This window comes from Paramormyrops kingsleyae, chromosome 10, assembly GCF_048594095.1.
Source record: "Paramormyrops kingsleyae isolate MSU_618 chromosome 10, PKINGS_0.4, whole genome shotgun sequence".
Lineage (NCBI taxonomy): Eukaryota > Metazoa > Chordata > Actinopteri > Osteoglossiformes > Mormyridae > Paramormyrops > Paramormyrops kingsleyae.
In genome coordinates this window covers 14,985,164-15,012,773 of record NC_132806.1, presented here as the reverse complement: position 1 = coordinate 15,012,773, position 27,610 = coordinate 14,985,164, and the positions used below count along the sequence as shown (strand labels likewise).

General features: G+C 45.8%; 2 protein-coding genes across 5 annotated transcripts in view; both read right to left on the bottom strand.

Annotated features, from left to right (window-relative positions):
• Positions 1 to 303: 303 nt before the first annotated feature.
• On the bottom strand, positions 304 to 24,963 carry LOC111834975 (polyamine-transporting ATPase 13A3-like). Of its 3 annotated transcripts, none has more exons than XM_072717355.1 (32): positions 24,345 to 24,963; positions 21,943 to 22,024; positions 20,215 to 20,299; positions 19,574 to 19,747; positions 17,761 to 17,952; positions 17,487 to 17,638; positions 16,984 to 17,053; positions 16,728 to 16,862; positions 16,022 to 16,094; positions 15,004 to 15,135; positions 14,728 to 14,913; positions 12,914 to 13,071; positions 11,523 to 11,711; positions 10,123 to 10,184; positions 9,887 to 10,037; positions 9,184 to 9,300; positions 7,901 to 7,918; positions 7,622 to 7,775; positions 7,308 to 7,428; positions 6,934 to 7,058; positions 6,123 to 6,403; positions 5,591 to 5,670; positions 4,913 to 4,955; positions 4,660 to 4,769; positions 4,485 to 4,581; positions 3,856 to 3,928; positions 3,230 to 3,374; positions 2,783 to 3,003; positions 2,181 to 2,269; positions 2,018 to 2,098; positions 1,844 to 1,933; positions 304 to 1,445 (listed from the first exon to the last, which is right to left on the bottom strand). In XM_072717355.1, exons 3-32 carry the CDS (start codon positions 20,245 to 20,247, stop codon positions 1,242 to 1,244), a joined length of 3,756 nt encoding a protein of 1,251 aa, XP_072573456.1. In that variant the 5' UTR covers positions 20,248 to 20,299; positions 21,943 to 22,024; positions 24,345 to 24,963; the 3' UTR covers positions 304 to 1,241. The 3 variants fall into 3 exon arrangements, with proteins under 3 accessions (XP_072573456.1, XP_072573455.1, XP_072573457.1); XM_072717354.1 differs by having other exon boundaries at positions 20,173 to 20,299; positions 24,345 to 24,962; XM_072717356.1 differs by lacking the exon at positions 1,844 to 1,933 and having other exon boundaries at positions 20,173 to 20,299.
• Positions 24,964 to 25,436: 473 nt separating this feature from the next.
• The window catches only part of zgc:153012 (TSC22 domain family protein 4), a 16,318-nt gene continuing 14,144 nt past the window's right edge, over positions 25,437 to 27,610 (bottom strand). For both annotated transcript variants that reach the window (XM_023794837.2, XM_023794836.2), the window contains one exon: positions 25,437 to 27,558. In XM_023794837.2, coding sequence (XP_023650605.2) covers positions 27,418 to 27,558 — 141 coding nt within the window. In that variant the 3' untranslated portion in view covers positions 25,437 to 27,417. The remainder of the gene's footprint in view (positions 27,559 to 27,610) is intronic.

The following is a 27,610-nucleotide window of genomic DNA, read 5'->3' as shown; positions in this document are numbered from 1 at the left end:
GAAACAGAGATAGTGTTTCAAAGTGAGAAATGCAGACCAGTAACCTAATTGAAAATACTATTGGAATTTCTACGAAAGAATAAATCCACATTGATGTCTGGTCACATTTCAGAATAATAGTTTATATTGTATGTTTGCTGCATGTAAATCACAGTATAGCTCTGTGAGATAAAAGGAAAATTATGTAAAAATGCAGTGTACATGTAATATTGACACGTTAAGTGAACGTGACCCTAAGTTACCGATTCATTTTGGTGCAGTCAAAAAGAATATAAGAAATGAAACATAAATACAATACTGATATGTTGATTCATAGATTATAAATTTATTGATGCTGTTCTTCGTGTTCCTTATATACACACATAGGTTTATTACATATGTCATTCTCTGCAAAATATACATACATGCTTAAATAAAATCCCTTGAACAGTAATCAGGTACAGTATTTACTTGCACGTCTGTTCAACAGAAATGCAGATCAAAAGTTTAAAGTTGTTTGAAGAATAATACAGTCTGCTCCTTTTTGTTTAAATAAATAAATTAATGGAAATATAAAATTATTGTTTTCTTTCCTGACCTTTCTTGAAGGCCTTGTACACATATAATCCATTTACTGTTATAAAATGTTGTGGTGTGGTCTTCATTTGCCCTTAACACTCAAGGAAATCACTTTTTTAAAGAGGGCTTTTTGCACATCGCTTTTAACTTTTCGTGACTTGGAAAATTTGGCACAGGTTTGGTCAAAGCAAAACATCTCCTTACTGGTAGCTAAACTCTGCATAAAGATGTGCAGAGGCACAATTCAGACATTTGGTCATAATCTTACAGTTATTATAGATAACTAGCCCATCTGTTAATTAGGACACTATCACAAATATTGCCCCTCACTTACATGTAATAAATTTAAACATTTCACAGTTTGATGACTTCTAATTGTGATCAAAAAGGTCAGAGATTCACTCATCATTTGGTCTCATATCCTACACGATATGACAAAGACAACAGTGAAATTGTGGATGTAATTTGTGTACTGGGATCAGACATGCTTCAGGTAGCATGTGAGTCACAAGGGAGTCCTTCCACATACCAAATATATTAAGGAATTTACCACACAGGCCATCAAAACTGACATATTTGAGATGGGTGGTGATTAACATGGAAAGGTTCAGACCAGGACCAGGACCAGGTCGAGATCCTCCTCTCCTGAGGATGTTTGTTACATCCATGAACAACATGGTTACTCAAAGGGGTGTGGTCTGGGGCACCAGGCCCTGTACTGCACCACTGTCGACGCGGGTGGGGGGCTTTGCTTTGGTGCTCGGCGGGGGCGGCCAGTCAGGATCCAGCAGCAGCTGCTGGGCGAGGCGCTGGTACCGGGCTCGGGGAGGCTCGGAGCTGTGGCAACAGCAAGCACGGCTGGGCGACGGGATTCCATCCACTTCCATCTGATGTGAAAAACAAAGAATGCAGGTGGCCGACGTGAGAGCAGCAGTTCCTAGGGAGGGCTGCAAACAGGGCCACCTGCTGGAAGGATGCTGGCAAAGACTTCCATAAATGCTAATCATAATGACGAGGTGAACAGCAAATTACGTTAGCTGTAACCCCCGAAACAAGCCACATGCAACATTTTCTAGGAGTGTGCCTTCAGGTGTGTTTTAAGCATTATTCCTTCTCTTTTTGGCTGCTTGGAATGCTACATCTGTTCATAGGTCTGTTATGAATGTTAGCTGGTGAGGTGTTCATAGGTGTGCTATGAATGTTAGCTGCTAAGCTGTCTTCATAGGCCTGCTAAGAGCATTAGCTGGTGACCTCTCCATAGGAGTGCTATGACATGTTCGACTACCTGCGGGCAGAGGGAATCAGGGTGTGGCTCATCTAGCTTCTGCCTAGCGAACGATCTATTCCACAGGTCTTTGAAATCTGTAATGAAACTCTACGGTTCCAAGAGAGAGGAGAAAAGGATGAATTTGACCATATTGTACACTTTAAAGTACTCATTTTCACAGTCATTTCCCACCTCTAGTGTAAAAGCCAGGATCAGATTGGCTATGATGAGTCCCAGCAGAGTTACACGCCATTCCATGGGTATGAACACCAGCTGGGAGACAGATAGTCAGTCAGTTGGTGCTATTTTTTTAAGTATAGATTGAACGAACATACACACAGACACACACACTCACCTGGAAGAAGTCCTGCAGGGCTGGTACAGGGTGCAGTAGATTGACAATCAGGAAACCGTAGCAGAATACGATACACAGCATGAAGAGATCTGTGCGCACGGCAGTGAGAGATACAATAATCCACACTATGGAACAGGATGAACATCAGTTATACAACGAACCAGAAGACATTCAGTTCTCCTGGCTTGTACGAATACTCTAAAAGAACAGTGGCAAAATCTTACTTCAAAGGTCATTTTAATATTACAATTGTCACTGTGAAAGAAATATTTCAGAGATGGAAAACCGACAGTGAGTGGGATTACAGTGCACTGTCCAATCACTGTCTGATATAACTAAGTGGCAACCAAAGCACCAATCAGAAGTCAGCTAAACCACCCAATGATTGGCTGCATGATAATCCCACCCAACATGGGTTTCAAAATACTTTTCACCCCCCAAGTAATTTTTCTTTCTTTCATCAGCTGTAGACTCAAACTGAACATTCAACTTCTGAGAGTATTTCAGTGACGTTCACTTTTACGAATTACATTGCTATAAACACAACAGGGAAAAAGTATGAATTATATTTAACGATAGGGCTACGGCAGTGTGGAGCTCACAGTTAGTGTAGAGGGGCTGTCGGAAGGGGGGTCCTCGGTTAAAGACCAGGGCGACGGTGAGGTACTGGCAGCCCGACACAAAGAACAGGCTGGTGTTCTGCAGGTTCTCAATGTTGTCGGAATCCTTCTCATCTTTGTCAGATACTGGTCTACTCCCATTGGTTGTCATCCCTGTCGTGTTCCCAACCAGCCAATCAGAAGGCTGGGTCTCATTCTGCGCACTGTATTAAGAAGTCAAATGGTGCTTCAAGGTGACGTTGACATTATACAATAAACGAATATATCCCACACAAATGTACATCTTGCTCTATCATCACTCTCCATAAAGCTGGAAGATATACATTTGTTTCTACTGTTTTTCTGTTTTTTAACCCCTTTTTTCCATTTTTTTTTATCACCACTCTTCCTTTATATCTCCCTTCATCTCCTCCCCCCTCCTCCTCTTACTATATATCGGCCAGCAGGAAGGTGGCAGTCTGGAAGGAGAGAGCCAGCAGGATCTGCCCCACCACCGAGAGCAGAAGAGGGGGGGCCAATAGCGTGGATGGGGGGTGCTGGGCCACCAGTTGTTTCCAGGCTGGGCTAAGGCTCACTGGGATGTAGAGATAGACAGGGACCAAAACAGAGAGGGAGAGAGAGGGAGATGGGGACAAAGAGAGAGAGAGGGACAAAAACAGAGAGAGAGAGAGAGAGAGAGAGATGGGGACAAAAAGAGAGAGAGAAAGACAGACGGACAGAGATGGAGAGAGAGCGGGGATGAGGATCATGGTGAAGGAGAGAAAAAAATAATTCCTGGAAATATTGTATGTATGTTTTGTATATATTTTTTATTCTAAATATTTCATTTTTTGTATGCTGGATGCATGACTGATCGTCAGAGATGTGATTGGTGAGTTTTATATATTCTTTAACTCATCTTTATTTAAGTCACAGTTTGTACAGTATCCCTGGAGAAAATCTTTCATGGTAGCCATGTGGGGCTTACACACACGACTGTGCTCATGCATGCTTACAAATGACACGATAATAAAATGGGTGTGTGTAACATGTCCCCCTCAGCGAGGATGACTTACTGGTGAACGCCAAAGACATTATGATGGCAATGTCGATGAACAGGTACTGGGAATCTCCCATGTTACTGAGGATCTGTAAAAAAAAAAAAGTTGGTTAGTTAATTTAACTAATGGATGTATCTGTGGACACAGCACAGACGCTGTGTTGAAATAGTTTCATATTTGGTGAGGAGGACATCTGTAAACCCCTGAGAGTTCCATGTAAAAGTTGTAAAATGCATTTCAGTTACTGCCTGCTTTGGGACTGAAAGCCATTTCAACTTTTTAAACTACAGATTTTAGTAATTGTTATCAGTTCAGTTATTGTTACCTTGGGTGGGGTCACAAATTTGATGCCAGATATGGGATTCAACATTTTCATTCATCTTCTGCATTAATGCAATGAATGTAGTCTAATATCAAAAATGAGGAACATCATGCCAGTTTATATAAAAAACGAATAATTGTCACATGGTTTTGGTTTTTGTGATCAGCAGTTAGGGAGTCATAAAACAAGGAGAGCCTGCAGTGACGGGAAGGCTGACCTCTGCACATGTGAGGGTTAGGGCATGCATGTGTGTGCGTGTGTGTATGTGTGCGTGTGCATGTGTGTGCGTGTGTGTGCACACACACACTCCTATGCGACTCACCGAGTAGAGCAGCAGCACACAGAGGTACTGGATGATGCTATAGAGCGCCATGAATTTGAAGACGCAGAAGGAGGTGACCAGGGCTGCCCTGCCCTCCCTGGTGGGGGCGATAGAGAGGCGGACCGTCACCTTTGACAGCGACTGCCAACAGAGCGATTGGGAGGAGGGAACTGACCTGATCAGGTGCGGCACGCAGGAGATGTCCGGGGTACGAGAGGTGAAGGGGGACGCCACAGAGGCCTCCAGCTCCGACAGGGAGATGCCGGCATGTGCCCTCTTCAGAGCCTGCAGAGGAAAGGCCACTTTAACACAGGCTCTCTCTCTCTCTCTCTCTCACACACACACACACACACACACACACACACACACGGTGGATCACATTACCAACAGGCCACATCAATCACACTCAGAGCGGCTTCATATCTTACCCCACAATCATTGGCCCCATCTCCACACATGGCCACATAATAGCTGTGGGTGAGAGTAACCAGCATTAGCAGTGCGTATCAGGACCTTAAGGTAACAGTGTGAGTGTGGGAGGCTCCCAGGGCGACTGACACCTGTATCTGTGCTTAAGCAGCCAGCATCCGCATGCTGGTACACGGCATTCTGGCATTTCATAGTGCCTGGGAGAGGATGGCACCGCGGCTCAGTGGGTAACATGCCACCTCACACCTACTGGCATGGGCTTTCGAATCGCAGTCCAAAGGCATGCGGCTAGATGAACTGCTATTTCTAAATTGCACACAGTGTGAGTGTTCGTGCTCCGTGTTGAGCTGGCGTCCTGTCCAGGGTTGCCCCCAGCCTTGCCCTTTAATAAGCTCCAAGCCCCCCAGTGACCCTGTACTAAGTGGTTGGCTGCTTTTTCCTTTACTCTGTATCTGGAATGAGCACTAGGGTTGCAAAGGGGCGGAAAATTTCCGGAAACTTTCCATTCCATGGAAAGTTAGGCTGGGGAATTTTGGAAATATTCCAAGTTGGAAACTTTCCAGGGGAGTTAATGGGAATATATTGGAAAATTCCCAGAACTTTGCAACCGAGTATTCAAGTGTTACTAGAGGTGTGTGTGTGTGTGTGTGTCAGTGTGTGAGTTACAGCCACTGAACTCCACTTTCTGCAGCTCTTCCACCAGCTGTGTCTTCTGGTCAGGGGCCATCCTGGCATACACCGTCCCACAGAGCAGCAACTGCAGCGTGCGTTGGGGGTTGGGGGGGGGGGGTAGACACACAAACACTCATTTATCATGGTACTCAATATGGAGGTCATGATGTCTGGTATGGAAGTCGTGGGATTCAGTACATAAAGTATGGTATTTGCAGATTGAAGTACGGAACTAAAGATGTCTAGTACGGAGATCTTGGCATTAAGTATGGTGCCAGATCATGGTAGTTAGTATGGAACCAAAGGCGTCTAGTATGGAGATAACAGTAAATGGTGTGAAGATCACAAAATTCAGTATGGAGCCTGTGTTACACAGTATGGAAATCATGGTACTGAGAATGGATATTACAGTACTCAGTATGCAGCCCATGGTACTGAGAATGGATATTACAGTACTCAGTATGCAGCCCATGGTACTGAGAATGGATATTACAGTACTCAGTATGCAGCCCATGGTACTGAGTATGCAGGCCTCACCTTGGGCAGCAGCTCTGAGAAGTGTTCGAGGATGATGGCAAAGGTTCGGCCACTCATGGCAAAATGGTAGCTGGTCCGGGGAGGATTCTGCTGCGTGCCCAGACTGACCTGCGTCTCTCCGGGGGGGAGCATGGGGTAGGGACTGTCCTGGCTGTAGCTCCAGGACACGGTGGCGGGCTGCCCCTCATGGGAGGGCTGGGCCTCTGTGATGATCACCTGGGTGTGAGGTGGGATCAGACCACATTCCCTCGCCACGGAGACTGCAGTCAGCATGCTGTCCCCTGTGGGGAAAAAACGCGGTCGGCACGCTGTCCCCCGTAGAGAAACTGCCACAGTCACTGCGCCGACCAAGGTCACCATCCAGTGACACAAACAATCAAACACAAATAATAAAAAACAGACCAGCTGACACAATCTGCACAGTTGCTGAGTGTGTAGCAGTGTTGCCTCACACCCTAGAGTTGGGGGTTCGAATCTTACTGCTGCTCTGTTTAAGTGGAATTTACACATTCACCTGGTGCTTTCTCCAAGCATGTGTTTTGGTAGAATGGTGTTAGTACCCATAGTTTAGATATACAGCTGTGATGGACTATAATCTTGCCCAGTATGTAGCTCTGCCTAGTGCCTTATGGTATCTGGGGCAGGCTCCAGGTTCATCGTGACCCTGTACTGTGTAAGAGGCCGACTAGCAGATAAATACCACACATGCTATATAAACAATACAGGCAAATTTCAGTGAATCATAATGACTCACATTTAAAACCTGTTCCGTGATGCACCAATAGTGGGCGCTGATGTACAGCACACTGACCTGTCACCATGATGGTGCGGATGTGGGCCTGGTGGAGCTCCGCCAGCACCGGCACCGTCTGCGGTTTCAGCTTGTTCTGCAGCATCAGTAGACCCAGAAATTTCATCTCGCACTCAATGGCCTCCCTATGGGTGAGATGGTGCAGGGAGGGTCACGGAGAGCAGTGAAGGAGAAAGAAAGCGTGAGACGGAGGAAGGTAGGAGGAGGAGGCGCGGGGGAAGGGAGAGAGAGAGGGAGAGAAGTTTGGCAGAGGGCAGAGTGAATGTGCCAGACAGGAGAATATAACACCGAAGAAAGAAAGACAGTCAGACCAAAGAGGGAGAGATTATCATGTGTTTAAGGAAAGGAAGGCAGAGTAGAAAAAAAGCAAGGACCTGTTGGTTATATGTAGACGATGCCATGTGAACTTGGGTTCGAGCTGCCGGTGTGCCAGTGCAATCACCCTCAGGCCCTGGCGAGTGTAACTGTCCAGCACCTCCCAGAAATCCGGGGGCACTGTCAGACAAGAGGTCAGATGGTGGTCAACAGTAAGCTGTATGCCAGTGAACAGGAAGTCAGATATGAGTCAACAGGAAGTCAGATATGAGTCAACAGGAAGTCAGATATGAGTCAACAGGAAGTCAGGCAGCAGTCAAATGGAAGCATACTCCGTTCACTTATATTCGAAGGAAAGGAAACTAGAAATTACCTGTGTCTGGTTGGCAAAGACTGACCACAGTCTCCGGTGCCCCCTTGAGGTAGGCCTGCAGCCTGCGCTCCCCAAGCACACGGGTCACCACACTCATGCGCTGCAGAGTGGAAGAGAAAGGGAACTGGGCCAGCACCCCGACTTCATAGCGTCCCTGGAGGGTGGGAGGGGGAGAGCACACAATTTGCAAATATTTGTAAATATAAAAATGATTCGACAGACAGACAGACAGATAGATAAGATAGATAGATAAGACAATCTATCTAAGTGCTCACTTACCATAAGTTCTCTGATATCCTGTGGGAACAAAGTCAGACTATTACATTTCCACCAAAAATACAATCATATATATATAATCCACCCCAATATTTAATGCCAGCCAATACAACCCCCTAACTCTCCCTAAATGGGTGGAGACCCCAACCTCCCCAGTGTTCAACCCGAAGTTACACCCTGAATACACACGTGTACTTACATGTGGCTCTTAGGCCCTGTTCATACCTGCACCCATTAACATGCATCTAGGGTGATCCGATCACAAGTGGGCAGCGCTAATCACGGGTGTGAATGCACCCAAAACGCATTGAAAACGCATTGAGATCAGATCGCTCAGACCACAATCGCACCTGGTCTGGGACGCTATGGCCACATTCTTATAGCAGTGTGAACATGAATGTGTCCCGGGCTGCACTGAAGGACCACCTACTCAACTAATGCCTCCGTGTGAGCAGAAATGCGTAGGTACTCAAACGCACAAGTGATGTTCGACATATTGTATAATTTACGTCTGAATGTATGTCAGTGCAGGATGGGCCACTGTGAGGTAAAGTGCAGTGTGAATAACAGTAAGTTTGACTCTACTGGGAAGCCATCTTGACCTACTTACATGGAAATGTTGTCAAAGTGCATCATTAATGTTCCATGCAAATTTGGGGAAGATATCTTTTGTGGGTTAATGTGATAAGAGACATTGCAATAATGGTGCAATTGTTTATATAGTTTTATATTGGCCTGACCGGTGCCTGAACACCCACTCTGGCCCTGAGTACTTTACTTCTTTTACTTCAGTTGCTCCAAGGCGAATGTATAATTCAGCATATCAGAGAAAACAATGAACTTCTTTGAAATAACAAATTTTGAGCTTCACTGGTTACGATTAAATGCAGAAATATTATCATATGGCAACCAACATAATGCATTACAGACAGAACCCTGTGCCCTTGAATAAAAAAGCATTATCCTAAGTACTGTGTTGACATGGTATAAAAATGCATGCCTACAACATAAAAAGTTTAACTTTATTGTGAAATATAGTTTGAATTATTTAAGTAATCACATTTGTATTATGTGAAATAAAATTGTATAATAATGACTGTCTAATGAAAATCACAAAATTATTACGACATACAATTTAAAGATTATATGTAGAAGACAAACTTTATTATGAAAATATAATATCTTTTATGGAATTATTTAAAAATAAAAGCACACATTAATTAACATTCTTACAAAACGTTACAAACGTGCTGATGTCACGGCACGGCCCCAATGAACTGCCCCACCTGATCGATCTCCTGGCAGGGGGGGCTTCTCCCAGGGGGCGGCTTGGCAGGTCGTACCACCGTGGGCATGATGAGGTCGTGGTTGGAGGTCTCGTCAGGACTGGGCTCCTCTAGGTCCTGAGGGGTACGTGCAAACACGATTATGACATTTATATGGCCTGATTCGTACATGTGGGGGGAGAAGCTCTGTGAATCGCAGCCTTCATACATATTTAATAAGTTGCTTAGCAAGTTGCTTCTATCCATAACAATTCAGACAGCTAACGATTTTACATAGTGCCGTTGATATGGCTGGATGTTTCGCATGGAGTATTTCAGCTCTGGAGTCTTGCCCATGATTACTCTGGATGGTTGTTCATTGGTCTTGAACCAGTAACCTTTTGGTCTAGGTCCCAGTTTCCTGCAATGCAATTATCTTCTCACTTTAAAATCACATTCTGAATTGGCCGGGGTGCATTTGGCAAGACGCTGCAAGGTCTCTGTCCAAGAGGAGTACAAATAATACAGACAGGCAGAGACATGGGGGGCACACTGAGAAACAGGGGCACAATGACATGAGGGACAAACTGAGACATAATCCTGAAACATAGACATGTCCAAGTCTGACCCCATGATTTAGTGTGTCCCCAAGGTCACAGATAATCCCTAGGACAACTCTCACAAAGCCGCACATATAACGGATTACCCTTCTTCATTGCCTCACCCAGCCGGTGGCCTCAAACATCTTGATGTCAAGAGGGTCTCCAGCGAGCCGGCCTTCGATTCGGGTCAGGGAGTGACAGGACGCCATGGCTACCAGAAAGTGGGAGGGGGCCTGGACATCCTCCGCCATCTCCTGCTCTGGAGGAGTGAACCTGCAGAAGACGCTCAGGATGACGCCAATGGACAAGCGGCCACGTATACAGACTGTGTGACCACATACACTGAAGGGCTACACACCTGCTGTCCTCGACTCTCTGAATGCCCCACAGATCAAGGCCGTCTTCAGTCAGGGTTCCGGTCTACAGACACAGATGTGGTGATGAGGAACAGCCCACAAGCAGCTTAATCAAGAGCGTCCACGCCCTTCAGGAAACACGAGGGTCACAAGCAGCTTAATCAAGGACGTCCACGCCCTTCAGCAAGCACAAGGGTCACAAGCAGCTTAATCAAGAGCGTCCACGCCCTTCAGCAAGCACGAGGGTCACAAGCAGCTTAATCAAGAGCGTCCACGCCCTTCAGCAAGCACAAGGGTCACAAGCAGCTTAATCAAGAGAGTCCACGCCCTTCAGTAGGCACGAGGGTCACAAGCAGCTTAATCAAGAGCGTCCACGCCCTTCAGCAGGCACGAGGGTCACAAGCAGCTTAATCAAGAGCGTCCACGCCCTTCAGCAGGCACGAGGTTCACAAGCAGCTTAATCAAGAGCGTCCACGCCCTTCAGCAGGCACGAGGGTCATAAGCAGCTTAATCAAGAGCGTCCACGCCCTTCAGCAGGCACGAGGTTCACAAGCAGCTTAATCAAGAGCGTCCACACCCTTCAGTAGGCACGAGGGTCACAAGCAGCTTAATCAAGAGCGTCCACACCCTTCAGCAAGCACAAGGGTCACAAGCAGACAGAAAACCCCCCCTTTACAGGCTATAAATCTATTAAATGTCCCTAAATTACGCTGTTCAAGGTAATGAAGAGAAGAAATCAAATATCCGTCTTTGTATATTAATACAAAGAGCTCTCCTTCTATTGGGCTATGGTTAAATAAGCAGTATAAATTTTTCACAGGGAGGCTATTATACTAAAGCTGACTACGGGGATTTTCAGATTGGTCAGTAAAATGAACATTTAACAGGATGCTGCTCTGACGAGTAAAATCAGAGGGATTCATTTCTGCCGTTCCAAGTCAGTAATTAAGCAATGACACCATAGTTTGTCCCAAATCTGTTAAGTGAACACCTTCCCATCTCAGAGGTTGGAGTCTCCGCCATCCAGGGGACAGCCTTTGTCTGTATGAAGAGATAAAGTCGGCCATCTGGATCTTCCCTTACCCGCAGAGATCTTTGTTTTAATTACTGACATCGAAACTCGTAATACATTATGCCGCCAATGTCGAAGTTGAAAAATAAGGTCAAGCCAACCTTAAATGTTTTATGGGTGTTCTGAGAAGTATCTATTTAACACAGTGCCTGCACCAGTAAATAAATCATTCATAAATTAGCAACCCAAAGGACGTACTCAGACCTGCCTAGACATTCTCCACATTTCGGTGTAAAACAGCCTCCGATTCCCCTGCATTCATCCATGAAAGTCAGATACACATTAAATGACTTTCAGAGGCTCGGGCCAGCTGGAATCCGCCAGTCGCACCTTGTCAAAGCACACCAGGTTGACCTGGCCACAGGTGTTGATCCGATGGGGGCTGGTGCAAAATATGCCTGTCCTCCGGAGACGGTGCTGGGCGTAGACGATGCCAGCAGTCATTGCGGCGGGCAGGGCGGGTGGCACTGTGATGGTTATAATGTCCAGGGCCTCCAGCACAATGCGCCCCACTGACTCCTGGTACAAGGAGAGGAGAGACAGGCTCCCAGTTAGTAATGGCAGTGCAGGTGGAGGAAATTTTCACCCCCTGCAAGGCACTGGTGTAGATGGAATAGGCCACACCCCCTGCCTCACTTACCCCCTGGAAGGCACTGGTGTAGATGGAATAGGCCACACCCCCTGCCTCACAAATCCCCTGGAAGGCACTGGTGTAGATGGCATAGACCACACCCCCTGCCTCACAACCCCCCTGGAAGGCACTGGTGTAGATGGCATAGACCACGCCGCCTGCCTCACTCACCCCCCTGAAAGGTACTGGTGTAGATGGAATAGGCCACACCCCCTGCCTCACTCACCCCCTGGGAGGCACTGGTGTAGATGGAATAGGCCACACCCCCTGCCTCACTCACCCCCTGGGAGGCACTGGTGTAGATGGAATAGGCCACACCCCCTGCCTCACTCACCCCCTGGGAGGCACTGGTGTAGATGGAATAGGCCACACCCCCTGCCTCACTCACCCCCTGGGAGGCACTGGTGTAGATGGAATAGGCCACACCCCCTGCCTCACTCACCCCCTGGGAGGCACTGGTGTAGATGGAATAGGCCACACCCCCTGCCTCACTCACCCCCTGGGAGGCACTGGTGTAGATGGAATAGGCCACACCCCCTGCCTCACTCACCCCCTGGGAGGCACTGGTGTAGATGGAATAGGCCACACCCCCTGCCTCACTCACCCCCTGGGAGGCACTGGTGTAGATGGAATAGGCCACTCCCCCTGCCTCACTCACCCCCTGGGAGGCACTGGTGTAGATGGAATAGGCCACACCCCCTGCCTCACTCACCCCCTGGGAGGCACTGGTGTAGATGGAATAGGCCACACCCCCTGCCTCACTCACCCCCTGGGAGGCACTGGTGTAGATGGAATAGGCCACACCCCCTGCCTCACTCACCCCCTGGGAGGCACTGGTGTAGATGGAATAGGCCACTCCCCCTGCCTCACTCACCCCCTGGGAGGCACTGGTGTAGATGGAATAGGCCACACCCCCTGCCTCACTCACCCCCTGGGAGGCACTGGTGTAGATGGAATAGGCCACACCCCCTGCCTCACTCACCCCCTGGGAGGCACTGGTGTAGATGGAATAGGCCACACCCCCTGCCTCACTCACCCCCTGGGAGGCACTGGTGTAGATGGAATAGGCCACACCCCCTGCCTCACTCACCCCCTGGGAGGCACTGGTGTAGATGGAATAGGCCACTCCCACAGCTGCCACACACACCAAGCCCAGCAGGAAGCGTACAGCGTCTCTGTACAGCTGGAAGTTGGATGGCTTGGGGTATAGAATGGACCTCACCAGCTGGCCCTTCACCGTGGAGAAGCCTGGTGCGTGGAAAGTGGGGGAGCAGAAACTCCATCACCCGCTGGAGGGATGGGGCCATATCCAGACTCATACTGACACATGCCTGGTTCACACCCTAAATGCTGTTTGATGGTGTTTCCCACTGACTCAACCTGCTATAATGAACAATCTTTAAACCAAATTAACAAAGCAGATGAGAGCACAAGTTTGTAATTATATATTTGTGAGGACTCTCCATTCATTTCTATGGGGAAAACTCTAATCCCAACATGACGACCTTAAGCTCTACCTAGCCCTAAGCTTAACCATAAGCAACCAAACAAAATACAGTGGTACCTCAGAACTCAGATTGAATCCGTTCAGAACTCCAGATCAAATCCTAAAAAGTTTGAGTTGTGATCAAATTTTCCCCATAAGAAATAATGGAAAACCAATTAATTGGTTCCCAGCCTCAAAAAATTACACCTAAATATGTTTTTTTTAGCATTTAAAACACAAAATGAACCAGATAAAACAAGAAGAGCATATACTGTACTAAACACATCAAAGCACATTTATCAAAACAGTAATTTGTAAAGTAAGAAAATTAATGTATCAAAAAAATGTGTCCAGCCCCGATCGTCCGCCTCTGCCGTGTGCCACGCCCCCTCGTTAACCCCGTGTGGATTCCCTGTGTGATCAGCTGTTTCTGGTTTTCATTAACCCTCTGTATTTCGTCCGCGTTTCAGTTTGTTTCCCCAATCTGGTCATTGTATTGTCCGTCTGCGTTTTGCCTGCCTTACCTGTAATTAAACCCTGTATTCCCCGATACCCTGACGTCTGCGCCTTTGTCTCCGTTCCATCCCCGCTTGGCACAACAATATTATTATAATTAAACGTATTAATGGTTTATTATTAATATTACAATAATTAATAAGAAATCTTTATTTTTAAATGTATTTTATTATATAATTACTGTTACTGTCTAAATGTATTTTTACTGTCTAAATATATGTATTCAGCTAGTTTAAACATGCACAATGCTATTACAGCGAATGCGAGGCTGAGACTGAAGCGTTATCGTTTGTTTCTGCTGAGAGATGTGCCACGTGACTCATTTCCCCGCGATACAAGTTATCTTAGGCGTTCACGGTTTGACTTCTGAGATTCAGATCGAGCTTTAGGTAATTTTTTTTCAAACTGGTTGGTTCGACTTTTAAGAAATTCAAGTTCTAATGAGTTTGAGAACTGAGGTACCACTGTACATGACTTTTGGCATTTGTAGTTTTTTGATTGCATGCTCAGACCTTTGTGGGGACCTGAAAAATGGTTCCCACAACATCAGAATAACAGGTCTGTGGGGGACATGTGGTCCCCAATCCACACACACAAAGATAAGGTATCTATACCTTTATGGGGACTCTACATTCATTTCTATGAGCATAACCCTAATTCAACTATGACAACCTTAACCCCCACCCAGCCTTAACCAAATCCCAAAATACAAGGCTTCCGGCCTTTTTAGTTTTTGATTGTATTCACCGATTTTTATAAAACCAAAAAAATGTCTCCACAACATCAAAATGACAGGTTTTTATCACATTGTGGGCACATTTGATCATTACAATGTAATAAATACAAGACCACACACATACACACACACACACACACACACACACACACACACACACACATACCTGTGCGGACAACCACAGCTTTGACGCTCTCCCCACTGTAGTAGCGGGTTTGGATGACCTGCGTGCCACAGAAAAGTGTGTGTCTTCGGTGTTCCTCTGGATCATACGCGGGTTCCTGCAGCCTGTCATCGTCACCACCACTAGGGGGCAGCGGCAGTTGGGTCTTGGTCACAGGAACACTTTCCCCTTTGGGATTGAGTGTTCAGTCCATTATTTTTTACTTAACACTGTGACTGAGATATTGTACTGGCCGGATGCAGCTGTCCATCACCTCACCTGTCAGCATGCTTTCATTAACAATGCAGGTCCCACCTATCAGAGCTGCATCACAGGGCATCATCATGCCATTGGATGGAATGATGATGACATCACCAGGCACTAGGTCAGTGGACAGGATCTCCTCCACCTCTACATTAGCAAATGGACAGACAGAAGAAAGCAAACTATTATTATTATTAGATAATTTTGCTTTATGAAGTATCTAACTCTGCATGCTCGATTTGTATCACTTAGTTTCACGACCCAACCTGATCTTGCTAACACACCAGGTTTGCTTTCTGTACTGTGTGAGTGATCTTCACCAGCTCAGGGTGGAATACATGAAAAAAACACCCTAGGTGCTGAAAATCAGTGACCAAAATTGACTGTGAATGTTATAATTTTAGCAAATTGTTTTTTGTTTTGCTCCAAGAATTTTTTTTGTTTAAACGAGCGTATATTTTGGATTAAATGTTAATTATAATAATACGTTTGAGTTTCCTTTGTTTATTTCGCAAAAAATTATGATTAAATTTTTTTGGCAGGAACCAAAGTCATAATTTTTATGACATTTCTATGGGAAAATACCTCCTGCTTTACGAGTTCTTGATTAACGAGCGATAATTTGGAACGAATTCGCTCGTAAAGTCAAGAACTACCTATGCATAAATTTTTCAAAAGTATTTCACAGCATTTATCTTTGTATAATTTTGTTATGAACATGTCAACACCCAATATACTGTGCATGGCCAGCCATCTTCCCTAACCACTGATCCAGTAACTGCATGCTTTTGGGCTGTGGGTGAAAACTGGAGTAACTGGATTGATCTGATCGGCATCCATAGCGCCACCCATTGAGCCCCTGTGCTACCACAGCCCAATTAATTACATATAGATAAATATAATAAAGTATTCAGGTGTAACAGAAGTTAGTTACTGCAGTGGGTCTCTAAGGCCAGAGGTTAGAAAAGCATCCCTGTGGATATTAGTGCTAAGGTGAAGCGTCCTTCGGAAGCGGCTCTGCAAGACGCCGTACCTTGATCCCCCCTGTAGACGGAGCATCGGACCACGTTGTGAGCAGACACCATGTCATGGAGTAGGATGTAATGCTGTGGGCCGGAGATAGACACCAGCAGAAAGGAAAAATCAGAGCTATGACCAGAGAGAGATACATAAAGAGAGACTTGCCAGATGCAGGCAGACATTTACGGAAAACAGAAACAGAGATGGAGAGACAAAGACAGTCACAAGAGTGGGAATTAGGTATCTACAGTATGATGAGAACAGTGATCGGCCACGATGAGCCATCTCACTGGTGACAGTGCTCTGTAAACAGGTAAACTACTAATACTGTATGTCATGGAATGTTAGATATAAAAACTATGTACTGACAGACTACCCTAACGGACAGTATACAGCGAGGTATAGACAGACTAACCTTACAGACAGTATACAGCGAGGTACAGACAGACTAACCTTACGGACAGTATACAGTGAAGTACAGACAGACTAACCTTACAGACAGTATACAGTGAGGTACAGACAGACTAACCTTACGGACAGTATACAGTGAGGTACAGACTGACTAACCTTACAGACAGTATACAGTGAGGTACAGACAGACTAACCTTACGGACAGTATACAGCGAGGTACAGACAGACTAACCTTACGGACAGTATACAGTGAAGTACAGACTGACTAACCTTACAGACAGTATACAGTGAGGTACAGACAGACTAACCTTACGGACAGTATACAGCGAGGTACAGACAGACAGCAGTGACATCAGAAAGATGGCTGAGGCGTAGTAATAGTAATCATCCAGAGACCAGAGAATAACGCTGAATACTTGGAAAATATAGAAAGGGTTGAGCACCTGCAACAGCGAGAGAGAAGAAACCTGTGTAAGTGTGAGTGCAGATGGAAATGCCAAGAGCTTACATGACCACCAGCACCTCCTGCTGTCTGGGAGGACCTTGGGCATGCAGATACTCAACCTCCTTGACAAGCAGATTGGGAACCGAAGGCACTTTTACTTCAATCTGGTTGATGCCATAGAACAGCCTCCTAAAAGGAAAAGAGAGGGATATAAATGAAGAGAAGCGGAGAGACTGACATAGGGAGAGAGGAGAAAGGGGCTCTATGGGTCCGCAAAGGAAGATGGTGTTTGATTGGCTGAAACTGCCTGTGGTGTGTGAGTATGTGTGATTGCGTGTGAGTGCCCTGTTCCCCTAGGCCACACCCCCCCTCTCCCCCGCCACCAACCCTTCTGCAACCGTTTACTGGATAAATAATTAAAAGATGGCTGGATGGATGGATGGATAGATAGTGTGTCTATGTGCTCCGTGAGCGACTGGCATTCCAGTCAGGGCGTCTCTGGCTTATGTACTGTGTTGCCTAGGATATGCATCAGACCCATGATAACCCATGCAGAGTAACACGCATGACACATGCAGAATAACGTGTGTTACGTGACACACGCAGAGGCACGTGTGCCCACCTGTTCTCCTGCCTGCTGGCTGACAGCCCACGGCTGTGCAGGGAGTAGAAGTTTGCGATGGGGATGCCATGGTCCAGGGTGTCTAGCGGCTGGTAACTGCGGGCCTCCGAGTTCCACATGTATGTGACAGACTGCAGGTGAAAGCATCGTACCTGGGGAGGCAGAGGCAGGGAGTTACATAGCACAGCGCTGCCTGCTGTGATCGAATGCATGTGAGCACCCCGGGAGTGAGTGTGCGCGCGTGTGTGTGTGTGTGTGTCCTCAAAGACAGTACCTCCCAATAGAGTGCATGCTCCGGTGGCCCCTTGCTGCAGTCCTCTGTGATCGCCTGTTCTCTGGCCACGCCCCCAGCTCCATCTCTGGCCACGCCCCCAGCTCCCTCACTGGCCACGCCCATTCCCGGAGGGTCCATATGGGGAATCTGCAGAGTTTTGATCCGGACCCGGAAGTACCGCCCAAACTCATCCTAGGTGAATAAGACATTATTTATTCGCTTAGAGCAATAGATATAAAATGTTTTATTATCTAACTAGCTAGAAACTGCTAAAAGGTAATTAATATGAGATGGGGGGGCGGGGGGTCAGACCAGCCCCTGCTTTCACCTGCAATCCGTCAATGATTATTAATTATACAAAACTGTTTTTTCCACTAAAATGAGGGGCCAGTTGCTTCATTAAGGTTCTCGTATTTCCCTGGTCTGTTATGCATGTCTGCCCTTGGTGTTTGTATCACCCTAAGAGTTATAATAAAGCACATCCCATTAATCTGTTTGCCATCTTAAATGAAGCAAGTATTATGATAAAGTCAGCCCCTCTGTCCATCCATCCATCCCTACCTCCATCCATCCATCAATCCATCCCTACCTCCCTCCATCCATCCATCCATCCATCCATCCATCCATCCATCCATCCATCCATATTCTAACCACTTTCCCTGGACAGGGTTGTGGGGAGCCTGGAGACTATTCCAGGCATAAGGGAGGTGACAGTATGCAATTAGCTATGATAATTACCTCCCTTGGCGGGATGCAGTCTTGGATTTCCAGAGCACATACACAAATACATTATGAGCAATTTATAGATTAGTGATTAGCGTAACTCAAAGTCTTCTGGCTGTGAGAGAATATCCGTTTGACGTGAGACGTTGCAAACTGCATGCTAGACATGCAGTTAGGCTAACTAAATTGCCCATAATGTATGATTGTGTGTGTATGTACCCTGCGACGGAGTGGATTTCTGTCGTGCCCCTACCCTGTGCCATTTGCATCCTGAAAGAGGCTCCCCCATGTGACCATGACCAGAATATGCAGCTAGAATATGGATGAATGAAAAATTATAACACCATCCACACTAGTTTTTATTCAGCAGCACCTAGCCTAGCTTTACTAAGGGTCTGTCAGCACACATCAAATTGTACTAGGAAAATTTGATGTTAATTAATTGAGCTTAATCCCAAATCACCAAAAAGGTGGAACTTTTAGTTTTTTAATGATACCTTTTCAAGATACCAAAATCTGTACCCACAAATAACTAATGGTGCCCAAACATGCACAGATACACAGAGAAAGACAGGGACAGCAAAACACACACAGAACTTTACTGTCAGACAGGTGCATCCAGAAAAGCAGAGACAGAAATGCATGCATGCGCGCGTGTGCGCGCACACACACACACACACGCGCGCACACACACACACGTACGGACACACACACGCACACACACGCGCACGCACACACAGACACGCACACACACGCGCACGCACACACGCGCAGGCACACACACACACACGCGCGCGCAGGCACACACGCACACACACACGCACACACGCGCAGGCACACGCACACACACACACACACGCACACACACACAGGTTTTGTAATTATGTCTCTGTGGGGGAATTCTGGCATTTTTAGTTCTTTGATTGCATTCACAGCTTTTTATAAAACTGAGGTTTATCCTTGTGGGGACTGAAAAATATCCCCACAAGGTAAGAAGTAAAAGGTGTTCATCACATGGTAAATGGGAAATCTGGGAAATCTGGTCCCCGCAATGTAATAACTAGAAAAATGCTGCTCCCAGGACACTCACAGTAGTGCGTAGCAGCAGCACAGATGCCTGGGGGAGGGGGGCAGGCACACAGGCCCAACGGACGCTCCACTGGGGGACCCAGAGCAGCAGCAGGGCCAGGAGGCCCCCCGACAGCACACAGCCCAGGACGAGCAGACAGATCCTCCAGGGACTGGGGACGAAGCCACACACCTCCTGTAAAGGGGGCGAAGATCAGTACCACAGAGCGTACAGCTCAGGGCCAGAGACAGTGGGTATGTCCGAAATTGCATATTTGTTTACAATGTAATAAGTGAAATATAGTATGCCAAAGTGAGCAGTATCTTGGAATCCTCAGTATAGATGAGACAGTAGTAACTGTACCCAGTTGACATACTATATTCAGCAAAAATTCCAAAATGTGCAGGCGATGGACGCTATGCTATTCATACATTTTATTATCTTTCATTATTACCATTTGAGGGTTGTGGTTTGTTGCTATTATTGTTAGTTAACATATTACTAACAAATGGATATAAAAAAATCCCCATAAGGGGTGGAAAAGGATTTGGATGATTGTGAGGAGAAATTAGGACAGATAACATGATGGAAGAAGGATGGAGAGCGAGCGTGGTGCTCACCATCTCCTCTTCCTCCCCGCGGTTCACCAGCTGGAAGCCCACCTTCTCCATCTCCCTCCACCGCTCCTTCTCCATTCTCTCCACCTCTCTTTGCGGTGTACCTCCCTCCTATTCCAGCTCCACAGCCCTTAGGGAAACAGGAGGTGCTGTCACTCAAGGGCACTTTGGGCACGTGTCCACTGACCCAGAGTGACCTAGACTATCACGAGAAATCTGCTCCTTTAAGCGCCTTTAGCTCACCCTGGCACCCGGCAGAAAAAAGATCTTCTGGCAGAAGGACATTCTAGTAAGATAAAGGTAAAGTAGCATCTGAATGAGCCTCTCACAGACACTACAAAGTATGGAAACCGTCATCATATCATTGATGTTGGATTTAGGCTCTGTAGAGCAATATGAATATATGGCAATATGGTACCTTATGATTGGAAGCATGCCAACATAACGCCCATTTTCAATATAGGGGATAGAAGCAATTTGTCAAACTATAGGCCAATCAGTCTAACTTGTATAACTGGTAAAGTTATGAAGGCTATAATCAAAGAGAAAATGGTAGATTACCTGGACTCAAATAAAATTTTGAGGGATAGCCAACATGGATTTAGGAGAGGTAGATCCTATTTAACAAATCTGTTGGAGTTTTTTGAGGAAGCTACTCAGAAAGTTGATGATAAGAAGGCCTATGATGTCATCTATTTAGATTTCCAAAAGGCTTTTGATGTTGTCCCCCACAAGAGGCTCTTACTTAAACTTAAAGCGACAGGTATTTTAGGAACTGTAGCGACCTGGATTGATAACTGGTTAACAGATAGGAAGCAGCGAGTAGATATTAGAGGCACAATGTCACAGTGGGCCTGCGTTCATAGTGGAGTACCGCAGGGTTCAATTTTAGGACCACTATTGTTCCTAATTTACATAAATGATATAGACACCAATATATACAGTAAACTGGTGAAATTTGCAGATGACACCAAGGTGGGTGGTGTAGCAGATACTGAACTAGCGGATCAGCAGCTACAGCGGGATCTTGATTTAATTAGTGACTGGGCCGACACCTGGCAGATGAAATTTAACAGACAAATGTAAGGTACTCCATGTAGGGAGCAGAAATATAAAGTACAGGTATTTTATGGGACCAACTGAAATAAAGGTAGCTGATTATGAGAAAGACCTTGGTGTGTATGTTGATGCTTCCATGTCTCATTCTCGCCAGTGCGGGGAAGCAATAAAAAAGGCCAACAGGATGTTGGGGTATATCTCCAGGTGTGTGGAGTTTAAGTCAAGGGAGGTAATGCTAAGATTATACAATTCCTACAATACACCTAGAATATTGTGTGCAGGTTTTGTCACCATATCTAAAACAACTCTGAGCTATTAGTTAAGTTCTCCCCAAGCGAGCTCGATGGGCCGAATGGCCTCCTCTCGTTTGTATAGTTCTTATGCGGCTTTAGAAACATTTTCAGAGCACAGGGTTAATTTGTATGATATTTAAATTAAAGGTTAAGTTGTGTAGTAATGTGATGCTAAATTGATGCTGATGTAGACACTACTGGAATCAAAATGAGAATCAGTCAAAGTCACTTTGTTTTCATTATTCTGATTATTTTTCTGTACATTGTTGTGTATGTGGAAAACGCCTCAAGGTAAACCTATAATAACAGCAGCATATTGTTATGCTACTAGATGGTGGTGTGTCTGACCGCTGAGAGGAAGACAGAGGCAGGCAGACGACTAAAAGAGAGGAAAATAGGATGAAGAGGCACAGAGACTTACCACGGTGTGCACTACAATGTCAGCTGATCGGGCCTGGATCCACAGTCCAAACCCTGCTAGGATGGGTCAGTCTGAGCAGCAGCTGCAGAGAGAGGCAGACGGACATGTGGGTTCAGGGCTCGAACGTAAAACAATCAGCAGATACATTTCCAGAAACCACTTTGAAGGCAACAGTGATGGATCAAGAGGCACACCATTGTACATTCGTTCTTTCTCCCTCTCTCGCTCTCTCTAATATTCAGCATCCCCTGCAACAATGGCATTCACGGTGTTCCTCAGAACACACGTGACAATGAAAAACTTTAAACTTGCCCGGGACAATGCTGATGCAAGAGGTGTGATTGGCTAATGACCTCGTAAGATCTCGTCTATATGCTCTGTCACCTGACACTGTGAGGTCATCAAGATTTGTGGAGGACATGGATAATGTTTTGAAATAGCCAGTCTGTGCATCGATCAAGCCAGAGAAAGACTGATATCAGCGAGGAGACTGTCAATGTTGATTAGACCAGTATTTCCCAATTTGGTCCTCAGGGGCGACAGCTGGTCCCTGTTTTTGCTCCCTCCCAGCAATCTATACAAGGGCAGGGCAACATTGGCACTGACCCTAGCTGAAAGCTGATTGGCTCCCAGAGTTCTCCTTTCCCTGTCACACACCAATTTCAAACATATCATTGGCTAATGATAAGGCTGACCCATCAGTATGAATTATTGCCCCTCTTATGCCCGTCCACCACAAAAAAAATCCAAAATCGCCCCCAAATCTACAGCTCTGTGGACATCAGTCAAATAACAGTGTAGACTACATGCTCATTGACTTTGGCAGAGCATATAGGCTGTGGCTATTTCAGCCTGTTTAAGTGTGGTGATGAGTCTGTGCCAGAGCTATGGGTCCTGGGATGGGAATGACGGAGCGTTTGAGTGACACAGAGCACTGAGCTGGTTTGAGTAGGTGCCCATGGGAGGATCACAGGAAGTGAGACGTCACACAGACAAACAGGCCCGTTACCGCTGACGAGGGTTCAGACATGCTGGAGAGTTTGCAGTAGACGCCAGATGCTGAGGCACCGGAACCCGCATTGACTGTCGGGGGCATTGCTGAGTTCAGCTGGACAGCTCAGCAATCTGAAATCACACAGCCTGGCCACAAGGGGCCTTCCGGAAGCAGCTGTCCTGGACAATGGCTGCCCCAAAGACCCACATCCTGTCCTGTCACTCTGCATCATCCTCATCGACCAGCACGACGATTACATGCCAGTAGGCGTTGACCGATTTAAGAGGACGAATCAAACTGCATGAGGTCACACACTCCCCTAGGCTGTTCCCACAATGCACCTGTGTGTGTTAAAATGTATGTGTCTACAAGGACAGAAGCGGGTTTCTTATGTTTGAAGCACCACAACCAACCTCTGGCCCCATTTTCTGCCTGTGAACACTGGTAGAGGGTGAGCTAGTTGCTAAGCTAACTATAGTGTCACAATAAAATGACCACATAGATCACTTCTCAGCCATACACACATACAAACACGCATCACATGCCCCCTTGGAAAGCACATTTCCCCTATTCCATTAGTACTCTCCTTCTACCAATTACCACATCTCACTGTTCGCCTCTTAAGAGCCAATTCAACAAGGGCATAGGTCATAAAGCTCCCTACAGAAAACATACATATCAGCGCTCTGAGTGACCAAAATGTGACCAGATTTCATGGGTTTTGCGACATGATGAAAATGTCACTGAGCCACCTTAGGTCTGCCTAACTACTCACAGGTCAAACTTAACAGCTTCGGGATTCCGTGGGTTGCACCGTTTAACATTGACAAATGCGAGTTGTGAATTAAATATCATTGATAACTTGACTAACGTTACGCAACTAACATAATTCTTAATCATATGTAGTATTTTCCGTACACATGGGAAGTCACAGACAAACACTCCTAAATAAGAAATAACGAACATATGAATTAACTGTTAAATCAAACTTTTATAATGTTATAGGCCAAATTACGAAAAAGTCAGTCATTAAAATGTAATATTATTATAATGGTCCGCTATGCCAATAATTAGGCTACAATATTACTAGAAAACACACCTCTATCTATTAGGAACTGGTTGATTGATTATTTAATATCGTTTTAATTTTTCTTTATCTTATTTTCATTATAAATTATGGGTTCAGTTAATAAGTAAAAAAAATACCGCGAGCAAATTAAACGCTTTTTAGGGTATGCAACACATATGTTGACACAGCAGGTTATAATACATGTACATTGCAGCAGAATTAACCCCCTTTGACGCCATTTTTTATTTGGAATCGTGAACAAAACGCATAAATTGTGATGCTACATTCATATAGCCCATTAAGGTACCCGTCTTGCATGCAAGATGCCGATATATTTACCCGGGTCTGGGTCAACATATCATCTCCTCTTTCGTGGGCTCTTAGTAGATATATCTTGGTACGAAAAAGAACTGGTTCACTGGGCTGCAAAGGCTTCGAAGCAATTGCTTTTTGTGCTTTATTTGCTTTGTGCTCCGGTGAGGTGCAGGTGCCGCTTCTCCACGCGTTTCTGCGTCGCTCTCCTGAATCACGCAGGACCGCCGCTAGAAATGCGCGGATGACAGCTGACAGCGGAAACGCCGGGCTCCCAGTCCCTGTTGCATCGCTGGAGTTGTAGTTTTCCCGTCACATTTAGCACAGAATAGTCGTGAGGAAAATGTAGTTCGGGGCTTCTGAGGATCTGCATGCATCAGCCGGTCTAAGCAGGAAAAGCGCGGCGCTGCGTGATGTAAGCGGCCGCAGCAAAACCTGGCTGTCTGGTCGGCGTAATGCGGCACTACAGGAGAAGACTGTAGTGCAGTAAGTGCCTTATTAGATCTCCGCTCATATCATTGCATTAGGTAGCACAGCTCCATCTTATATATCTCCCCAAATATCCTGTAACATTTACACAGGTTGTTAAGTTTGTATAAATGCGGCTTCTAAAGCTTGACGAGGTCAAAGCAGGGAACTGTTTCAAATGTTGCTAAAACCTTCGGTGGGGAAAAAACGATGCTTTCTCCTTTTTCTGAAATCGCTGCGACACAAAATCACCCGTCAATTCGCCTTACTTGTGTTTCTTTGGACCGCGGGATGAAACTAGCATGATGTGTGGCGTGTAATGAAATTATAGTGTGTGCTAGTGGTGTATTGATTACATGTACAACATTTCTTAATGGCCTACTGTGTCATAGCAAAAAATCCTTACACACATCAACACAGCATGAAAAGGCAAACAGTGGTGTATGTAGATCTGGGGGGGTGTTCCATGAAGCAGGATTTCTGTTAGCTGGTTAAACTTAAGCTAGAAGTCATGATTGTCCATTAGGAATGCTCCTTACCTAAACTCTTATGTTAGTTAACTAGAAAATCCTGCTTTGTGGATCACCTCCCTGGAGAAATCACTGTTTCATAATGCATTTGCTGGGCCCAGAAGGACGACAGGAAAGAACATTTAGTAAAAGTTATTTATTAGACCCTATTTTTCCTTTTGCAATTTGTACAGTTACAAACAATTAATACTTTGTACCCCATTTTAGAAAAGGATGTTTTTAAAATACTAATATCCTAGAAAAGAATTAAAAACACCCTCTGATGTAACAGTCTCAGAGAATCTTTAAGCCCCTTTCACAATAAAACAAAAATGAATGAGCAGATTGCTGGAGCTGCTTTTAAATCAAGTATGATGCCCCTGCTGAGGAAATCATGCAACTACTGGACTTGTACCACTAGAGTTAATTATCTTGGTGTGCATGTGTTTTGTAAGGAAACCTGTTATGGTGTTCAAGATAGTCTCCACAAAACTCCCTGGGTCTTGACAGTAACAGTCAGGGGTCTGCAGGTCCCTCGATAAAGCAACAGTCTTCGCCTCATGTATATATCAACCCAGGCTGGTTCCCGGTTCCGTCATGGGACCGGCCCGTTCTAGTGGAATCTAACCTCAGAGGAGTGAGTCCGTCCACCACCTCAGGCAAATAAGCCGACATGTTAAGACCACAAAAACACAATATTTCCACTCATCCCCTTTAATATCTGTATTCAGAAGGAAAAAAAAACAGCTTTGGCACAATGTAATCAATCACTGCCTGGCACAGTGTATTATTACACATTCAATTTCCCAGGCAGGTGGTTAAAAAAGCAAAAACAAACCATGTCACAGATTTATGGGATTGTAGACAAAATTTTAAATATCTCCAGTAAAGACTCAGCTGACCGGAATCTTGATGGTTCCACAGCATGATAAGATTTTAAATAAATGTGAAATTAAAATGTGGTGTAAATAACAGGAGGCTTTTCGAGGGCAGACAGACGTCTCTTCAGGTCGCTAAAGTCAGGTTGGTGAAAATACAGTGACTATAGTGGGGGGGGGGGGACATTGGGGTCCCTCTGGGCCTCGACTAGCGTCCCAACATGTGCCTCAGTAACGAAAAAATAGCCCTTCCTTTTAAGTTTAATTGATGGCTAAAAAGGTGCAGTAAAATAGCTAGTATGCAAAACCAAAGACCTCAACATGCAATAAAAGCAGAAAAGCCACAAACAAAACCCAACCAGGCTCCTTCTCTCCTAGCAGGAGACCAATAAATTAGCCAAAAAAGCAGCTTAAATTTTTACACTGCAAAGAATTCTTACCATTATCATCAACACCACCTGCGTTAATCATCATTAAAAGTTATTAAAGATGCTTCATATTTCACTCCGTATGATTAGAACTGAACGCTTCCTTCGAGATACAGAGTTTGTGTGTTAGTGTGTTACAGACATCTGCGCTCGTGTACCTGTGTGTCACTACACGTTTGTACCCATGTATTCCACTGAGTTTTTAGTAGCCCCCCGTGCTGCTATGTGTCGGCTGGGGCTGTTTTAGGAGGGCTTTAGCCCCCCCTAAAATGTTCTTCAGTCTCCTCAAAATAAATGCACACTATTTTATTTGTGTGTCCTCTTTCATTTTCTTTAAAATGGAAAGGCTTTCCATAAATCTCTATTGACGCTCCTGGTGTGCATTTTCACTTGTGAACATGCACATTATGTTTGATAGTGTAATTACATGTGTACCTCTGTGTGTGTGTGTGTGTGTGTGTGTGGGATACAGAGGGGTACCCCACTGCAGGGGTCTTGGCACTCAAGGCTGCCAGTCAGATGGCTCCCCTTCCCCATCCTCCATGATCATCCACACTTCCCACCTCCTGCTCTTGTAGTCCATCCTCCATTCATCTCCTTTCTTGTTTATTTCTCCCTCTGTAGCTCACTGCATCTCGGCTGACTTGGCGTTTCAGTTTCCCATGATCCTCTAGAAGACTAACCAATCGGGTAATCGTACAATCAGCCGGACGCATTGCCGACGTTTCTGGAACGTGCTCTCTCTGTCTCTCCCCCTCCTTCTCCCCGGGGTCTAGGGGCCAAAGGCTTCCCTCGCTCTCCTGCCGTCCCGGCTCCCTCAGTCTCGCTCCTGAAGGGCCCGGAGGATATAGTTCTCCCTCTCCAGCTGCGCGTTGCGTTCCGTCAGCTCCTTGATCTGCTCCCTCAGCACCTCCACCTCCTCCCGCACAGCCATCATCAGGTGGGTCTTCACCAGGTCCTGCAGCAACAGATGCCGTGGGCTTTAGGGATGCCTACGTTAAAGCCCCACC